Below are 18,752 nucleotides of genomic sequence, written 5' to 3'. Positions count from 1 at the left end.
TCTTGGTTATCTTACAAGTATATAAGATTTGTGTTGCCTCCTTTTCTCTCTCTCTCTTTTCTTATAGTGTGCTACTTAAGGTGCTCCACCCTTGTCTAGCCCCAATAGATCAAGGAGCTTGAGCTACAAAGAGAGAGAGGAAAGGGTGTTGCCAAGCAATCACCATACTGAGAAAAGGGTGGCGCCCCAATACTTAAAGATAGAAGAGAAATTGCTACAATTCTTTGAGCTTTTATGTATTATGGATGTTGCTACAAGTCTTGGAGAGGATTTCTATTGATGCCAAGTCACCATCATAGTGCTCAAGCTTACACTACAAGACAATGCTGCCATACACGCGTACCATACACGCGATAAATTACGGGCGTGTGTATGGTCACGCATGTATTTGAATAGTATTGGGCGCGTGTATATTGGCATTTAAATTCGGGTGTATATTGGCATCTACCAGCGCGTGTATACTGGCATCTAAATTCACGTGTATACTGGTTTCAGAAACGCGTGTATAAGCACGTGTATATACACACATCAATACACGCATTAATACACGCATCAATACACGCTTTATTAAGAAAAACTGAATTCCTTTACAAAATTAAAAACTATTTTCTTTAAACCATCTCATAGTACATTACAATATATATCATTACACAATCCCACTACATGCATTTACAACAATGAAATATATTCAAAAATAAATCATGAGATGATAATTAAAAGACAACACATACAATAGAAATGTCATCAATTTAGAACGATACAGTGACGGATTAGTTAGGGTTCGATCTCATCTTCAATAAGATCCATCCTTGCCAAACGATCAACATCAATATCCATTTGATCAATTTGTAAGGCTACGATTAAATTTATTCCACTATTGATATTCTGTCCATTGATAATAGTATCGATGTCCTGATCATCCTCATCAACATCACCATCATCCTCAATGGTAGGGTCATTCTCATGATCATGAGAAATGGCACGCTCATCCTCATTATCATGATCATCTCTTATTTCTTGATCATCGATCACAACATCTTCATTGGCATGTTCGACATCATCTTCATTGGCATGTTCGACATCATCTTCATTTTGCGGCTTGTTACATCCTCCATATGCTCCATATCAGTGAATGTATTATACATCACTTTGGAACGTGGTGCAATAGGGATGACGTACCACCATTTAATGTCATGCACCATTGGCAGATAGATAACCTACTCAAATACACATATTAACATATCAAAAGTCAAGGGGTACGCGAGCTTAGATATATATGTACATGAAACACATTAGTAAAAAAATACATACCTGCTCACATTGTTGTGGCAATACGAGCCTATCTTTCTTTGTTTGCTAAAACTTTGTAGAGTCAATAGTTACATAGCCACTTGCATGGCGTTTTATCGTTGCATTAGGCCCTTTTTTCACCACGTTCATTTGCCATTTGACATCCAAAACATACACAAAGAAGCGACAAAAGTCACGCCTAAATATGTCTTGGATTGTGCCACAATAATCATCCATTTTTTCATTAGCTCCCTCAAAGCTACTAATGACACCGCAATCTTGTGTATTCCTCTTTTCATCAATTCTTTGTGTTCGAAAATGCTATAGCATTGAACATAGTGCACTGGACCAAAATAGAAGCAATATTTGTGTAAGCAATGTGAATAAATATTAAAAGCAAATCACTTACAACTAATGCAAAATAGTAGTTCTATGTACCTTTAACATGCATCCTCGTGCATACTCCCATTCTTTCGCCATGATATGCAGCCCCTCGTCGCTCTCTACTCTCTCCATTTCCTCATGCAACCAATCAACATGGATATCATTCGGAAGTGTTGCTAGATGCTTAGGGTACGTCTTACGAGAGCCATGTTGCCTCCGAAGAGAGCTCTTTCTGCTTGCCTTTTTGTCTTTGCATCCTCATATCTTGTAACCCATCTGCTCACATCACATCACTATTAAGGATGCAAGTGAAATTGAGATCATCAATCAATGTTCTGTCAATTACTTTACTCTGTCCTTTTCCTTGAGGCACAATAGAGGTCATCCTCAAGTCTTCATTGCTCCATAGTCGTGGTGGCAAAGAGCTGTCCACCTGACCAAGAAATTCTGAAATATTTACAAGAGACTCTTGTATCAACCAACTTTCGGCCATGCTTCCTTCGGGCCTTGCACTTTGCCTCACAAAGTCTTTTAAGGTCTTCATGAAGCGCTTTAGGAAGAACATCCAACGTGCATGCACAGTGCCACATAAAGCAATTTCGTCCAAATGAGATGTAGTTGACTTGTGAGAATGGTTCGCGGAAAAGACTCCTCTACCAAACAAACCACCTCCACTGCCATAACACGTGCATCATCCAACATGACTGGATCAATTGCTTTGGAATTAACATATCTGAAAAATAAATGAATAGTACGTTATACCTCATGCACGTTCATTTTGCAAGGTATAATGAAGGGTGATCTGACATGGGTATAATGAAGGGTGATCTGACATGGGTTTTACATACCTCACAAGCTCGCCCATCTTAAAAATACATTTTTTCAAACTCTTATTTGCACAATGGTCCATGCTAGTAGATAGTATGAACTGCGCACATAAGAGCACATGTATGTATGGTTTATGGCATTACAAAATTTAATTTCAAAGAAACAAGACTTGGAAAACACTTACTTGGAGCATCTTGTGCCAATCGTGGGACTTCAACCCATATAGTTGCTCAACGCCTCTTTTCTTAGTGGTTGTAAAGGCTCCCTTCAATGATCTCATGCATCCAGTGGGGGAGTACGCAAAGTGGTGATGGCCTGCTTTACCTGCTTCTCCTCTTTCTTTGATATAATCCATGGTGCAGGCGGAAGACGAACGTGCCCACCCTCCTCTCCTGTGGCTAAGCTTGACGCATACGTCCTGCGACCCGCAAGTCCTCCCGTACGCTAACATTGTCTCGTTTACCAATAACATGTTCCCAAATACCAGATCCCACATTCTTGAAGATGTGCATGGGATCAAGAAGATGGTTGATCTTAAGATGGGTCCAATATGGTAGCCAAAAAAAAATGCAGTACCTACACAAGGGATTGCTCTATGTGACCTTTAATCCAATTAGAGACTACACAAAACAAGATCAAAAAACATTACTATACCTGTTCATGCCATCTGAAGGAAGAATATTTGTAGACTCCCAAATACGCTTCCAATCTTTTGCACGAAGTGTTTGTGGAGGAATGTTACTCTTACTAGCAACATATTTAGGATGATCTGACGGGAGAAATCGATGATGATTATCGAATATGGTCTTACACAAACCGTCAGCATACTCATGTACTAACGAAGGGCCACAAACAGGACATGCATGTTTACCCGATGTTTTCAAACCTGTTAAAATATAAATAAAAGTTAGAATAATAAAGTCAATATTTATAATTAATATAGCCAATAGTATTAGAGTAGGGAGGTAATTAGAATTCTTACCAGAACAATCGTTGTATCCTGGAAAGTCATGCATTGTCCACATCAACACTGCTTTTAAGTCAAAGTGTCGAGAGGAGGGAGGCCTACTAATGTCCACCACCGCAACACCTCTCCATAGTTCCTCCAACTCATCAATCAATGGTTCGCGATAAACATCCATATGCTTGACTTTATGTTTCCCTGGAATTAGAAGGGATAACACAAGATGTCCCTTATTGATCGCCATTGATGGTGGAATGTTGTAATTCACCAACACAACTAGCCACACGCTATATGCGGTGCTTTTGAAACCAAATGGATTCACTCCATCCATACCTAGGCCAAGTCTCAAGTTTCTGGGCTCTGATTTAAAGCTGGGCCACTCATCTTCAATATGCTTCCAAGCAGGAGTGTCTGCGGGAATTCTCCACATGCCATCATCCGATCGATGTGAGGAATGCCATGACATGAGCTTTGCTATGGATTTGCACTTGAACATGTGTTTGATGCGAGGAATTATAGGAAAGTGTCGCAAGACTTTACGAGGTACATCAAAACTCTTCACATCTGTTCTATACCTTGCTTCACCACAAGTGGGACAATGTCGAGCCTCCTTATGCGTCCCACGAAAGAGAATGCAATCATTGACGCATGCATGTCTGCGATCATAATCCAATCCTCCAAGAGATGTCACATAGCGCCTCGCTATGTCTCTTAAGGTGGGTAGTCTATTTCCCTTTGGAAGCATGTTTGATAATAGCCTGCATCCAATATCATCAATTAGTCCTAAACCTTATACCCTAAAACACTAATTCAAATTTGTAAGTTAGAATGCTTACTTCAATAATGCGTCAAGACTTGCATTGCTCCATCCATAAACTGTTTGTATATTGAGTAGTCCAAGTGAAGCACGTAAAATAGAGAATGTGCACCCTTCAAAAACCGGTGTCCATGAAGCCTTATAAAGATGCTCTTGTTCCATATCATCATCGTCCATACCTTTGGGATCATCCTTAAAAAGATACCGCACCATATCATCAAACACTTCCTCTTCCACAACTTCGTGGGGTGCAGGGCTATTGTCATCCCTTTCCCACTCATCTCTGACAATAGATCCCGAAGCTCCAGCATCATCTCGTCGACGCTTTGTGTGCTCTCGTCGCGCGTAGGGCACCATGTTAGGGTGTGGTACTGCATCTTGCTTCAATTAGAGTATATATATATTACAACTCCATTAATTTAATTTGGATACCATGAGTCATTTGAATACTATCAATTTACATCTACTCACCTCTAAACCCGTTTGATTCCATTCTCCATACATGGAGATGTGATTCAAGGTAATTCGACGTGCTCGTACAATGCATCCTTGACATCAAATACACATACACTTGATCCTTTGTCCTCCCAACCACACATCGCGATTACGATGACGCATTGTCTCATCCTCACCAGAACTGCTTGAGGAGGTTGATGATCCTAACACAAACCAGAAAACACAAAATCATAATCAATTTTTAATGAAAGTATAAAAATTGCATGTATTAACGTGGCTAGATCCTAAAAATCGCGTGTATTAACGCGGCTACATCCTAAAAATCATGTGTATTAACGCGGCTACATTTAAAAATCACGTGTATCAACGCGGCTACATCCTGAAAATCGCGTGTATAAACGCGGTTGATTCCTAAAAATCGTGTGTATAAACGCGGCTAATTTATTATAAACGCAAAAAATACACGCGTTTTTACACGCGACGACCTGTTCAACCTAAAAATAACCCGCCTTCCCCAAATAAACATTTTCAAAAAATAGATCTGCTCTCCTTTGTCGTCGCCTCTTCCAACAGAGCACTAAACCTAAGTGCAAGGAGTAGACAAGGAGCACACACGGGTGAAGGAAACCGACCAAAAAGAAGACTCACTTTTTGAGAGGTGAGTCAGTTTGTCCTTTGCCCTGTCTCTTTCCTCAGATTTGTTTATGCTATTGTCTCTTTCCTTTATGGGTTTGATATAAAAATTTATCCTTTATGCATACTTCTATGCATGAAAATAAAAATGATAAAAATAACACTTTTGATATAAAAACTTATCCTTTATGCATACTTCTATGCATGAAAATAGAAATTGATAAAAGTAACACTTTTGATATAAAAATTTATCCTTTATGCATACCTCTATGCATGAAAATAAAAAATGATAAAAATAACACTTTTGATATAAAAATTTATCCTTTATGCATACTTCTATGCATGAAAATAAAATTTGATAAAAGTAACACTTTTGATATAAAAATTTATCCTTTATGCATAATATAAAAATTTAATTTCTCCATGATTACAATGAAATTCTTTTAATTAATCTAGGATGATAATTCCTAGAATATGGTAGGAAGTCCTCTTTTCATGCTTTGAATGAAATTATTTTATGTGTAAATTTTTACAAAATTTTACCATAGCTCCGCTGCTATGACTGATAAATCTCAATTATTTTAAAAGATAAAGCTTATCTTTAAGAGAATGATTAGAATGATCCCTAATTGGATCATAAACCCATAATGGATTGAATAAAAAATAATCATGAAGTACATAAACTAAAAGCATAGAAAAAAAATCATTAATTTGGTCTCAAGCATAGATTAATCTTGGATTAAGGAAAAGCTTTATGAAAAGCGTCATTTGGATTGAGAATGGGTCATGAGTATGACCATTTCTTGAGTGAGAGAGAGAAATTACATAAAAACCATTAGAATTTAAACATAAATAGAAATTTATGTAATTCTTTACTATCATTAATCAATTAACTTCAATAGCATTCATCAAATTATGTAACTCTTCACTACTATTCCTCAATTAACTTCAATAGCATTTAAAAACCATACCAATTAAGCTTCTCAAGCTTGAGAGGGGTTGAGAAGAGAGAAACATTGAGAAATTATAGAAAAGATCAATATTCACTATTTACCTTACAAATTGCTTGATTCTTTGTTCACGGTAGAGGCCCCCAACCAATCAATTGGTTAAGTATGTTGATGGAGCCACCAATGGGGATTGAAGAAAGAGGGAAGCTCCAAAAACTAGTGAATTATTAATGAATTCACAGTTCTTGGCTTAGGTGGAGTAGAGTAACGATGCATAAACACTATATATTTTTCAATAAGAGGGAGGCTTCTATTTATAGGAAAAATTGAGCTCCTAACCAAACAAACTGATTCTAGAATTTTCTAAATCAGTTTGGTCAATATTTGACCATTTTTAGGTTAGTTAAGCTAACTTTTTGGAACTAGACTTGAATGAGGAGAGAGGAGAGATGAAATATCTCATTTTTTATAAGTTTAAAACTCATTCAAGCATGTGAAATATGCACCTCCTTTAAAGAACTCCCCTTCCTTACATATGTGTCAAAATAGAATCATTATACCCAAAACATCTCATATTTTTAATATTGCTCATAGTTTTTTACTAATAAACCTTGTACATTTTCAACTCTTCATCTTATGTGAAATATGCACCTCCTTTAAAGAACTCCCCTTCCTTACATATGTGTCAAAATGGAATCATTATACCCAAAATATCTCATATTTTTAATATTGCTCATAGTTTTTTACTAATAAACCTTGTACATTTTCAACTCTTCATCTTATGTGAGCATTTACTCATTTTTGGATACCCAAAATATCTCATATTTTTAATATTGCTCATAGTTTTTTTTTAAACTAATAAACCTTGTACATTTTCAACTCTTCATCTTATGTGAGCATTTACTCATTTTTGGGTATCTTCTTTTAAAATTTGGATTTATCTCCTCCCTACACATGGATTGATTCTATTGGCCCATAGGAACCTTAATTGGACCATAATCCAAAAATTTCTGAAAATCTAGACCCTTAGGCTAAGGTCCTTTATACCCATTTCCAATTAATTCCAATTGCACATTGGAAAGTTCTTTTTGAATTTCTGTTTCAGGGGAACTTATTTTAATAAGATGAGATAATTATCTATCCAAAAATATTAAAAATCTGAATATTCTCTCTCTAGAATATTTTCTCTCTCTAAGTTAAAATAGTTAGAAACAAGTCTTCTATATTTCTGAAGAGGGATTGATCACAGGGGAAGATGGTGGACATTTTGAGAGGCTGGGGAGGAATCTTACATTCTCTCCCACTTGAAAAACGCGAGATGTTCTCATCTCGCAAACTGGGGGTAATTTCGCAAGATGCACAAGTATGAGACTGAGAGAAAATTTTTAATTAAGATTAACCACCAATTAAAAAAGTCTCAAAGAGAGTAAGGGTCAAGACAAGAACAAGATATAAACTTTATTCATTCTTGGAACATATACAGTAAAGATAGAAGAACTCTTTACACTTCCATAAGCCCGTCCATCATATGATCACAAAAGTAGCACTCACAAGCTGCGCACGTATAAGGTAACTCATCTATGGGAATAATTCTGTTGGTTATTGCCGCACCTATCTCAGTGGTATGAGGTGATCTAACAAAAGGACCTCTGAGAGGCAAGCCAAAAACGGGGTAAAGGCATATCTTCTGATGAGGAAGAAAACACGCCAGTAAGAAGACCCGCTCAGAAAACCCAAGATGTCTTGATCTCATGACGCAGTAGTATCGGGGACCCAAACCCAAGGCTTCAATAACCATGGCCAGGCGGACATTGTTACGAAAGTGCTGCTGACCCCAAGGTGTTACCCTAGTTATGTCTTGATAGGTCTGCCATTTGGTCTGAGCTACAGACGTTCCCAAGTGAGGAAAAAATGAGCGCTCATACTGTTCTATAGAATCCTTCTTCACAGACTCGCTTGCGTCTTGAAGGTGAGAAATCATCATGGATAAAACTAATTCCTGTTTTGCCAAGCCATGACGGAGATTAAGAAGAAGGGAGATCGATGGAAGTAAGATTACTGTGAGCGATAAGTAAAAGTTACGACTTATATAAAGGAAGGAGTTAGCGTAACCTAGAAGCCAACGGTATCTTGCCACTGAAGTTTTACCGTCTTTCCATGATTTGGTTTTGGCACATATTTCTATAAGAGGCATTAAGAGCTTTGAGATGAGGAGATAAAAGAAGTTCGTAGGCTAAGTTACTTACTTTCTTTGGTCCACAATATCTGGGGGATAACTACTTATACTCCCCTAGAGATAAAGAAATTCTTTTGGTCCGTATTCAAATGAAGACTATAACTGCTTCTTTTGGTCCGTATTCAAATGAAGACTATAACTGCTTCTTTGAATTCTCTGACTGTCCTCTTCCTATCTGTGTATTGTCTCTGTCGATCCTGGGCAGTGTTTATATCTTTATGAATTGCTTGCATCTGTTGCTCTAAGTCGCCAAGCATTTGACTGGTCATCTTGACCCTAATCAATCGGTCGGACCTAGTTAAGCAATCCTGTCTGAGACGGACCCTGATTAGATTGGTATGAAGGAATTGATCTCTGAATTTGGGTTCTAGACTTCCCTGTGCCCTTTTCATGGTAGGAGTCGGGCGGTCTTTTAACTGATGACCAAAACCTTGGCATCCAAAACACCAGTTCTCACTTCTGAACTCATTGTTCTGAATCCTTAAAACAGGTGGGCTCCTGATAAGGTATTCTAGGGAAAGTGTCTTCCCTTTTTAAACAGAATCTTTCTTTTATTTAGAGAGGGAATAATTATAAGATCAGAAAAGGAGATTCTTACTCCTGTATACCTCGAAGGCTTGGGGGAGAATTTCTTACATTCTACCCCACTTAAAAAGTGCAAGATATCCTTATCTCGCAAAGTAAAGGGCAACTCTTTTTCTTAAGATCCAATTTATTATGGGGTTCCTTATATTCTGGTCAACCCAACAGAATACGGGGATAATTATCCCTTAAATAGAACTCATCATAACAATTCTTTCAATCATATCATTCATATCTTTAACACGATAATGGTCCATTAGACCGAAAAATTTCTTTATGAACATTTCCCCACGGAAATTTCAAACAAGTAAGTTCTCAATTTATTATTTCAGACAAGTAAGTTCTCAATTTATTATTTCTTAACTTGATCTAACGAGTAAAGTGTTAATAGTAGTAATTTGATAGCACAATCCACTAATCTCATAGTGATTTGCTGGAATCATTATCATCATTTATCATCACAGGGACTCGTCCCAATCATCCATATTATGGTTTCGCTCAGTTTATTACATTTCAACCCATTTTCAGGGATCATTATTTTTCAATCAAAATCCCAATCAATTTATCAGTTTCCAAACAGAATTAAAAATCATATCAATCACATTCGAAATCATCATCTGGATAGCATTAATGCTTATAATTTCAAGTCTTGGATTTACTCGTATATACTGCTGGTAAAGAGCTGCAGTTATACCCTCGGTATATACGGATAGTGATGATACTCGAAACTATAAGGTAAATACTATCATGTATAGGCCTCAAGCAAGTCAGGGTTCCATACAATTACGGTACTTCCAATTGAAGACCCAATTACTAATTTACGAATTTCAATTTGAATTAACAATTTGTATGAATTATATCACACAATTACAACCTTTTTGTGCGTCTTGATAACTTTTGACATAATTGGCTCCTCAGTTGATCTTATGGAGATCTATGACATAAGTCTGATAAACAGATTTTTCTTTATCCGATCGTCTGTAAACAATCACTTAAATTAAAAAAAACATTTGTATATTTATATACAAGTTGCAATAAGTACATAGAGTGGCTCGGCTCCAAAATTCAAAATCTCCACGAGAGACGCATAAGACGACGGTACTGGGCCATAGTCATGCCCTGTTACATAATTTCTCTAATTGCGAAGGGAGCTATTATTTTCTCCTTAGGGATAAATCGACTAAAGAGTCTATAAACTCGGCAAGCAAGTCTGAAATCTTGAGACGTTGAATGATATAGAATGACACCACGCGTCATTTTCAGCTTTATCAAAATCATGGCCAATGAGAGGTTCTGCCTCAGCATTGCATGCCGGTTGCAAGAGGCGTGGATATATAGCCGTGCAAACCACTTATGCTGTTGTCTCTCCACTAGGCTAGGAAAATATAATTCCTCGAAATGGCGTGCGAGTCTTGCTCGGCTTGTTCGTGTTAAAGCGAAAAAGATGAGATGCTCGAAGGCAAATGCAATCATATCTTGAGACTGCTGTGGGGTGAGGTCGGGAATACCAGATAAATGGGAAACTCCCATCTATAAAAAACAATTTCTTTGATTAAAATTTCTTCATTAAAGAAGCTTACGGAATGACAATACATTATGAAAATGATGTTTCTGAATTCTTATTACTAATTTCAGATAAGAATTTAATTATCTTTATTAGCTTTCAATTTCACTCTGATACCAACTGTGAGATCCCTGTTCCCACCACGCAACGGATTCGGGGTACTAGCAGCGGAAGTAGCACATCGGCCGCGGGGCAGGGGTCTCACACTCGGGGCCTCGCCCACGGATATCCGGACAAGAGACTAATCCGTCGGTTTATCCAAAACCGAAACCGGAAAAACTTCTTTTACCCGAAAAGCACGGGCGATTCCACCAGGATAACTCTTTACTCTAACGTAGTCAAGATCATTACTGATCAAACTGATCCGACTGCACCTCTAATGGTACTTGGTCAAATCAAGGAAGAAACTTGCACTTGGATCATTGGGATCAACGCTTTTTCCCCATCAAGAGGCACAGCCGTTGATTCCTATCCATAGAACAATTACTATCCGGGATTTACTTCATCTATCGTAATAATAGAATTTAAATCTCGATTTATGGATCCATCAGTCCAGCCTAACCCCATCCAGTCCCATGGGTTAGCCAACCACCCAACCACTGTAGTGATGGGATCCAATTAAGAATTTGGTTAAGTTTTGTCCCGGGTACCAAGGAAAAGAGTTCCAAGGCCCCCTAGCCGGAAGTTCATGCAAACATAAAACTAGTCACACCACTTACACACCCAATATGAAATTGCCTTTTTCTTAGCATCAGCTAACTTTAAAACAATCCTTTAATGAAACCATTATGTCACGGATGACAATCCTCAGTCTCTGGTTGAATCCTTATTTCCAGTCATTCATTCATCGGTATACTTATGGCCTCATTGGCAACCAGAACGCTCACCACCTGTTCGCTCAGGGGCCTTTTCCATAGTTCCTAGCTCATAGTAACCGACAATATACTCATATAATAGAATGGAATCTCCGTGGAAGATCATCAAGATCAACCCACAGATCCATGTAAAAGAGCCATGGACTCGTCCGTTTTAAGGACCAGCAAGGTCAATCAACCAGATCCATGTCCGGTTTCAGAAAACAACTCTTACTCCTTGTTCCAATATCTTCCACGACGCACGTGTGGGTATCTTCGATGACCCAGAGCCCGAGCATCGTATGGTCAGCACCCTCTAGGATCCTTCACAGGTGACCTAGCGCTTCACTCATAGGCCGCTTCCTTGGTCCCTAATCCACCGTACCGAAAGCTCACCATTTAAATCGAACCGAGGTTGGTTAAGACCTCGGCCGACCTTGCTACGTGAGACATCCTCCATTGACTCTCCGTCAGTAGTTGCAACTTTATCAGTTAGGTCTCCTTGACCTTAATCTACAAGACGGTCAAAATGCTTCCCGAGCATTCTTGACATAAAACATTTATTTACAAACAGTTCACAAAATACAGTTTCTATATCGAACTCTCGTCTTTCCATTTTATCCTCCTTAGTCCACATTACTTATTCCACATCTCATTCATATGTATTCATCATCATCCATTCACTCATATCGACGACACATTATTTCCCATAGACATTCACATTCATTATTCTACATACACATCCATACATACATCCATTTTCACACCCTCATTCATACATCCACTTCCACATACATACATCCACATCCGTATCTACATCCATACATCCACATCCACATCCACATCCACATTCATATCCATACATCCACATCCACATCCACATTCACATTCATACATACACATCCACATCCACATTCACATTTATACATACATATCCGTATCTACATCCATACATCCCCATATTACATCCATTCTCGCCCTACACATTCCATATACATCTTATCATATCTCATACACATCTTATCACTTTCCATACACATCTTATCACATATTATCACATCTCATACACCTCTTATCACGTCTTATCACATTTTATATCTTTTTATAGAATACAAGAGAATTCTTATATTTGATATAAGATTTCTCTACATTTTTATTTATGCATAAATTCCATTTAAGGAGACTAACACTTTCGAATTAAGAATAAATCTTTTATGCATAAATTCCATTTAAGGAGACTAACACTTTCGAATTAAAAATCAATCTTTTATGCATCTTCCTATGCATAATCTCATTTTAAATGAAAATGACACTTTTGAATTAAAATTCAATCTTTTATGCATCTTCCTATGCATAAATTCAATTTGGATGAGAATTGACATTTTTGAATTAAAAATCCATCTTTTATGCATCTTCCTATGCATAATTTCAATTTGGATGAGAATAACGCTTTTGAATTTGAAATCTTATTCTTTTATACATCTTCCTATATGCATAAATTCAATTTAGATGAGAATGACACTTTGAATTAAAAATCAAACTTTTATGCATCTTCTTATGCATAAATTCAATTTGGTAGAAATTACACTTTTAGAATAAAAGAATTTCTCTTATGCATCTAAGTTATGCATAAAATCCATTTATGATGAAAATCACACTTTTAGTATAAAAAGAATATCTTTTATGCATACCTCTATGCATGAAATCCAATATGATAAAAGTAACACTCTTACAATAAAATAATCAACTTTTATGCATACCTGTATGCATGAAATTCAATTCTGATAAAAGTCACACTTTTATAAAAAAATAATCAACTTTTATGCATACCTCTATGCATGAAATTCAATATAATAAAAGACACACTTTTATAATAAAATAATCATCTTTTATGCATACCTTTATGCATGAAATTCAATTATGATAAAAGTCATACTTTTATAATAAAATAATCAACTTTTATGCATACCTTTATACATGAAATTCAATATAATATAAGACACACTTTTATAATAAAATAATCACCTTTTATGCATACCTTTATGCATGAAATTCAATTATGATAAAAGTCACACTTTTATAATAAAATAATCAACTTTTATGCATACCTTTATGCATGAAATTCAATTATGATAAAAGACACACTTTTATAAATAAATAATCAACTTTTATGCATACCTTTATGCATGAAATTCAAATATGAAAAAAGTAACACTTTTGATATAAAAATTTATCCATTATGCATACTTCTATGCATGAAATAAAAATGATAAAAGTAACACTTTTGATATAAAAATTTATCCTTTATGCATACTTCTATGCATGAAAATAAAAATGATAAAAATAACACTTTTGATATAAAAACTTATCCTTTATGCATACTTCTATGCATGAAAATAAAAATTGATAAAAGTAACACTTTTGATATAAAAATTTATCCTTTATGTATACTTCTATGCATGAAAATAAAAATGATAAAAATCACACTTTTGATATAAAAATTTATCCTTTATACATACTTCTATGCATGAAAATAAAATTTAATAAAAGTAACACTTTTGATATGAAAATTTATCCTTTATGCATAATATAAAAATTTAATTTCTCCATAATTACAATGAAATTCTTTTAATTAATCTAGGATGATAATTCCTAGAATATGGTAGGAAGTCCTCTTTTCATGCTTTGAATGAAATTATTTTATGTGTAAATTTTTACAAAATTTTACAATAAAATTCTTTTAATTAATCTAGGATGATAATTCCTAGAATATGGTAGGAAGTCCTCTTTTCATGCTTTGAATGAAATTATTTTATGTGTAAATTTTTACAAAATTTTACCATAGCTTCGCTGCTCTATGACTGATAAATCTCAATTATTTTAAAAGATAAGCTTATCTTTAAGGGAATGATTAGAATGATCCCTAATTGGATCATTAACCCATAATGGATTGAATCAAAAATAATCATGAAATACATAAACTAAAAGCATAGAAAAAAACTATTAATTTGGTCTCAAGCATAGATTAATCTTGGATTAAGGAAAAGCTTTATGAAAAGCTTCATTTGGATTGAGAATGGGTCATGAGTATGACCATTTCTTGAGTGAGAGAGAGAAATTACATAAAAACCATTAGAATTTAAACATAAAAACCATTAGAATTACATAAATGGAAATTTATGTAATTCTTTACTATCATTAATCAATTAACTTCAATAGCATTCATCAAATTATGTAACTCTTCACTACTATTCCTCAATTAACTTCAATAGCATTTAAAAACCATACCAATTAAGCTTCTCAAGCTTGAGAGGGGTTGAGAAGAGAGAAACATTGAGAAATTATAGAAAAGATCAATATTCACTATTTACCTTACAAATTGCTTGATTCTTTGTTCACGGTAGAGACCCCCAACCAATCAATTGGTTAAGTATGTTGATGGAGCCACCAATGGGGATTGAAGAAAGAGGGAAGCTCCAAAAACTAGTGAATTATTAATGAATTCACAGCTGTTGGCTTAGGTGGAGTAGAGTAACGATGCATAAACACTATATATTTTTCAACAAGGGGGAGGCTTCTATTTATAGGAAAAATTGAGCTCCTAACCAAACAAATTGATTCTAGAATTTTCTAAATCAGTTTGGTCAATATTTGACCATTTTTAGGTCAGTTAAGCTAACTTTTTGGAACTAGACTTGAATGAGGAGAGAGGAGAGATGAAATGTCTCAATTTTTATGAGTTTAAAACTCATTCAAGCATGTGAAATATGCACCTCCTTTAAAGAACTCCCTTCCTTACATATGTGTCAAAATGGAATCATTATACCCAAAATATCTCATATTTTTAATATTGCTCATAGTTTTTTACTAATAAACCTTGTACATTTTCAACTCTTCATCTTATGTGAAATATGCACCTCCTTTAAAGAACTCCCCTTCCTTTAAAGAACTCTTCATCTTATGTGAAATATGCACCTCCTTTAAAGAACTCCCCTTCCTTACATATGTGTCAAAATGGAATCATTATACACAAAATATCTCATATTTTTAATATTGCTCATAGTTTTTTACTAATAAACCTTATACATTTTCAACTCTTCATCTTATGTGAGCATTTACTCATTTTTGGATACCCAAAATATCTCATATTTTTAATATTGCTCATAGCTTTTTTTTAAACTAATAAACCTTGTACATTTTCAACTCTTCATCTTATGTGAGCATTTACTCATTTTTGGGTATCTTCTTTTACAAATTGGATTTATCTCCTCCCTACACATGGATTGATGCTATTGGCCCATAGGAACCTTAATTGGACCATAATCCAAAAATTTCTGAAAATCTAGACCCTTAGGCTAAGGTCCTTTATACCCATTTCCAATTAATTCCAATTGCACATTGGAAAGTTCTTTTTGAATTTCTGTTTCAGGGGAACTTATTTTAATAAGATGAGATAATTTTCTATCCAAAAATATTAAAAATCTGAATACTCTCTCTCTAGAATATTTTCTCTCTCTAAGTTAAAATAGTTAGAAACAAGTCTTTTATATTTCTGAAGAGGGATTGATTACAGGGGAAGATGCTAGACATTTTGAGAGGCTGGGGAGGAATCTTACAAACACTTTCATATGCCTTTAACTCTTCTTGAACTTTAGTTGCAGCTTCCTTGTTTGCCTGTGAGAATTAAGTGTGACACCCATCACCTCCAAAGATAAATCTTCAATGTCACTAGTAGCCTCGAATTCATCTTTTGAATACAAATACTCCATTAGTTTTTCTACATCATCTAAATCTTTATATTATATATCCTTTTGCTTCTTCTCTTTCATGTCATAAACCTCTACTTGCTTTCTATCAGGTTGTATCACTAGCTATCCTTTATTCCATTTTTGAATAGCTTTAACATAAATCAGCAATGGGGACCCAAAACCAAGCGGTAGTCATCTCCCTTGGTTGTTATAATGTAAAAATCAACATTAATAGAAACCCCAAAAACACTTACTTTAAGATTCCAGAGGACTCCTATGCAATTGACTTTACTATTATTTGCCATTGTCACCTTAATTGGAGAAGCCTCATGTATCTTCAGTCCCAACTGGTGCATTAAAGGTTCCATCATTAAGCGGATTTGGGCTCCACCATCTACTAATACATTAGGAATTGTCTCAAACTTTTTGGCCTTCAATTACACAATCCAAAGTGGGAACAACATCCTCTTGGACCTCCAATGGTGCTATGAGAACAATAGGAGTAAGCTACTTCTATTTCACCCCTCTTCTTCGTAATTTTGATGCTCATACTTCTACTTTCCTCCTTACCTATGGACACATTAAAAAACTGCGGCGAATTAATGTTAGGTCCCTACTTCCTCATATCCTCTTGTAAATTGTATGGTCTCACCCCAGTTACCCAATTCTCCTTCTCCTCCTCCTCTTCTTACTTCCTTCTCTAACATCTTCTTTTTACTTTTGCTTCCTTGTTTTTAGATTGTTTATGAACTCATGTTCTCTTACTTGTAAAACATACTACTCCTCTTCTTGTTCTATTTCTTCGTACTTCTTATCCCTTTCTTCTAATTCTACTATAGGAACCCCCTAATATCTAATAAAGGTAGGATACCATCTTCATTGATTCTCTAGGTGGAGGATTATTCCCCCTATTTTTCATTTGATTCCCTCCTTGTGCAGGCCGTGGGTTTGTCAGCATATTATCTCCTTGAGGCATCAAAACAGGGTAGACATGATAAGGGTCACCTATGTTTCTTCTAGGAAGCGGATAGTTGTACATACTATGGCCATGTCCATTGCAATTCCAACACACCAACTCTTGTTGTTGTCTCCTAGGCGGCCTACCTCCACCTTGCTGCGGTGCATGAGGTCTGGATCCAACTCCTTGGGCTAAATGAATTGTTAATTCTCAAATTTTTTGAGTAAGCTACTCCAAGGCATTGGCATCTCAGGGTCATTGTGAAGATAATGCAGGAGATTGTTGAACTTGACGTGAAAGAGAGATCATATTCTAGCCAAAATTGAAATATTTAAGACTAAACTCACTTTCCAAATATTTAAATATATGTTGCTCTTGTAACTACATAACAAAAGTGATTGTATTGGATCAACTCCTTGTGCTCTTAACTAGTATTGAATGCACAACTAAGGATATTCCTCATCTTCATCTTGCCACTCCTTAGCTCTCTAACAAAATGTCCACCACACCGTTTATCATATGTAAGGCTTTCAAAATAGTAGGAATTTCAAAATATACAGGCTTAGGCTTTTCTTTTCCACTTCCTGGCCTTCACTCGCAATATTTGCAGCAAGGCGTTTATCCAGATCTCATCCAAGCGAGGCAGCCTTTCCCACAAGCGATGGCGCCCATATTATGTCCAGCTGCGCGGACGCATCACTCCGGCCGCTTGCTGAAGAACCCGAGCTCATGCACCGCCTTCTTCCTCCTCCTCCTCATCGGCGCTCTCATTTCGCCTGCTGCCGTTAACGCCACAAGTGGCGACCCGCGCTGGAGCATCATGGCCAACTCGAACTCGTCCGATGAGGCCTCATTGCAGTACTACGTGCAGGTGGAGGTGGGCGGTGACGACACAGGAGAGCTTCTCCCCGCCCTTGACACCAACACCACCAACAGCTTCGGTGCGATGGAGGTGTTCGCCCTCAACGTCACAGAGGGTGCTGACGCTTCCAGCACTCAGCTGGGTGTCATCCGGGGCTACACAGTCCAGGCCAGCTACACCTCCACCAGCCATGAAGTGGAGGTGGAGGTGCTCTCCTACGACGATGGCTCCGTCAACGGCACCATCAGCCTACAGGGCCTCATCAACGTTGCTACCAACGAGATCGTCGTGCTGGGAGGCACAGGCGCCTTTCGGGGCGTGCGAGGCTATGGCGTTGTCACCCTCGTCAGTGCCACAGGCACCTTGTACGTCTACCACCACTCCCTCTATTTTCTCTAGACTCACTAATATATAGACGAGTCCACCAAGCCACGAGCATGACTGCACAATCTTTCAAAGAGCAAATACAAAATTAAGGTTTCAAAAATTTCTATTGAGAGTGGATTTGGAAGCAAGAAGAAGTGTTTTCTATTGAGAGAGGATTTGGAAGCAAGAAGAAGTGTTTTCTGTACTCTGAATTCTCAGATACAGTTATATAACTTCAATCTATGGTATAGCACTTTTAC

The 18,752-nt window shown here is 36.5% G+C and overlaps 1 protein-coding gene across 1 annotated transcript; it reads left to right on the top strand.

Annotated features, from left to right (window-relative positions):
• Nucleotides 1-17,925: 17,925 nt before the first annotated feature.
• LOC147627033 (dirigent protein 10-like) lies at nucleotides 17,926-18,525 on the top strand. Its single transcript, XM_086815225.1, has one exon. The coding sequence runs from the start codon at nucleotides 17,926-17,928 to the stop codon at nucleotides 18,523-18,525; it is 600 nt and encodes a 199-aa protein (XP_086671351.1).
• The last annotated feature ends 227 nt before the right edge of the window (nucleotides 18,526-18,752 follow it).

Source organism: Cibotium barometz, chromosome 21 (assembly GCF_041138505.1).
Source record: "Cibotium barometz isolate CiBa-2024 chromosome 21, ASM4113850v1, whole genome shotgun sequence".
In the NCBI taxonomy this organism is placed as follows: domain Eukaryota; kingdom Viridiplantae; phylum Streptophyta; class Polypodiopsida; order Cyatheales; family Cibotiaceae; genus Cibotium; species Cibotium barometz.
The sequence above is the reverse complement of the archived record's forward strand: the minus strand, read 5'-3'. Positions and strand labels throughout refer to the sequence as shown.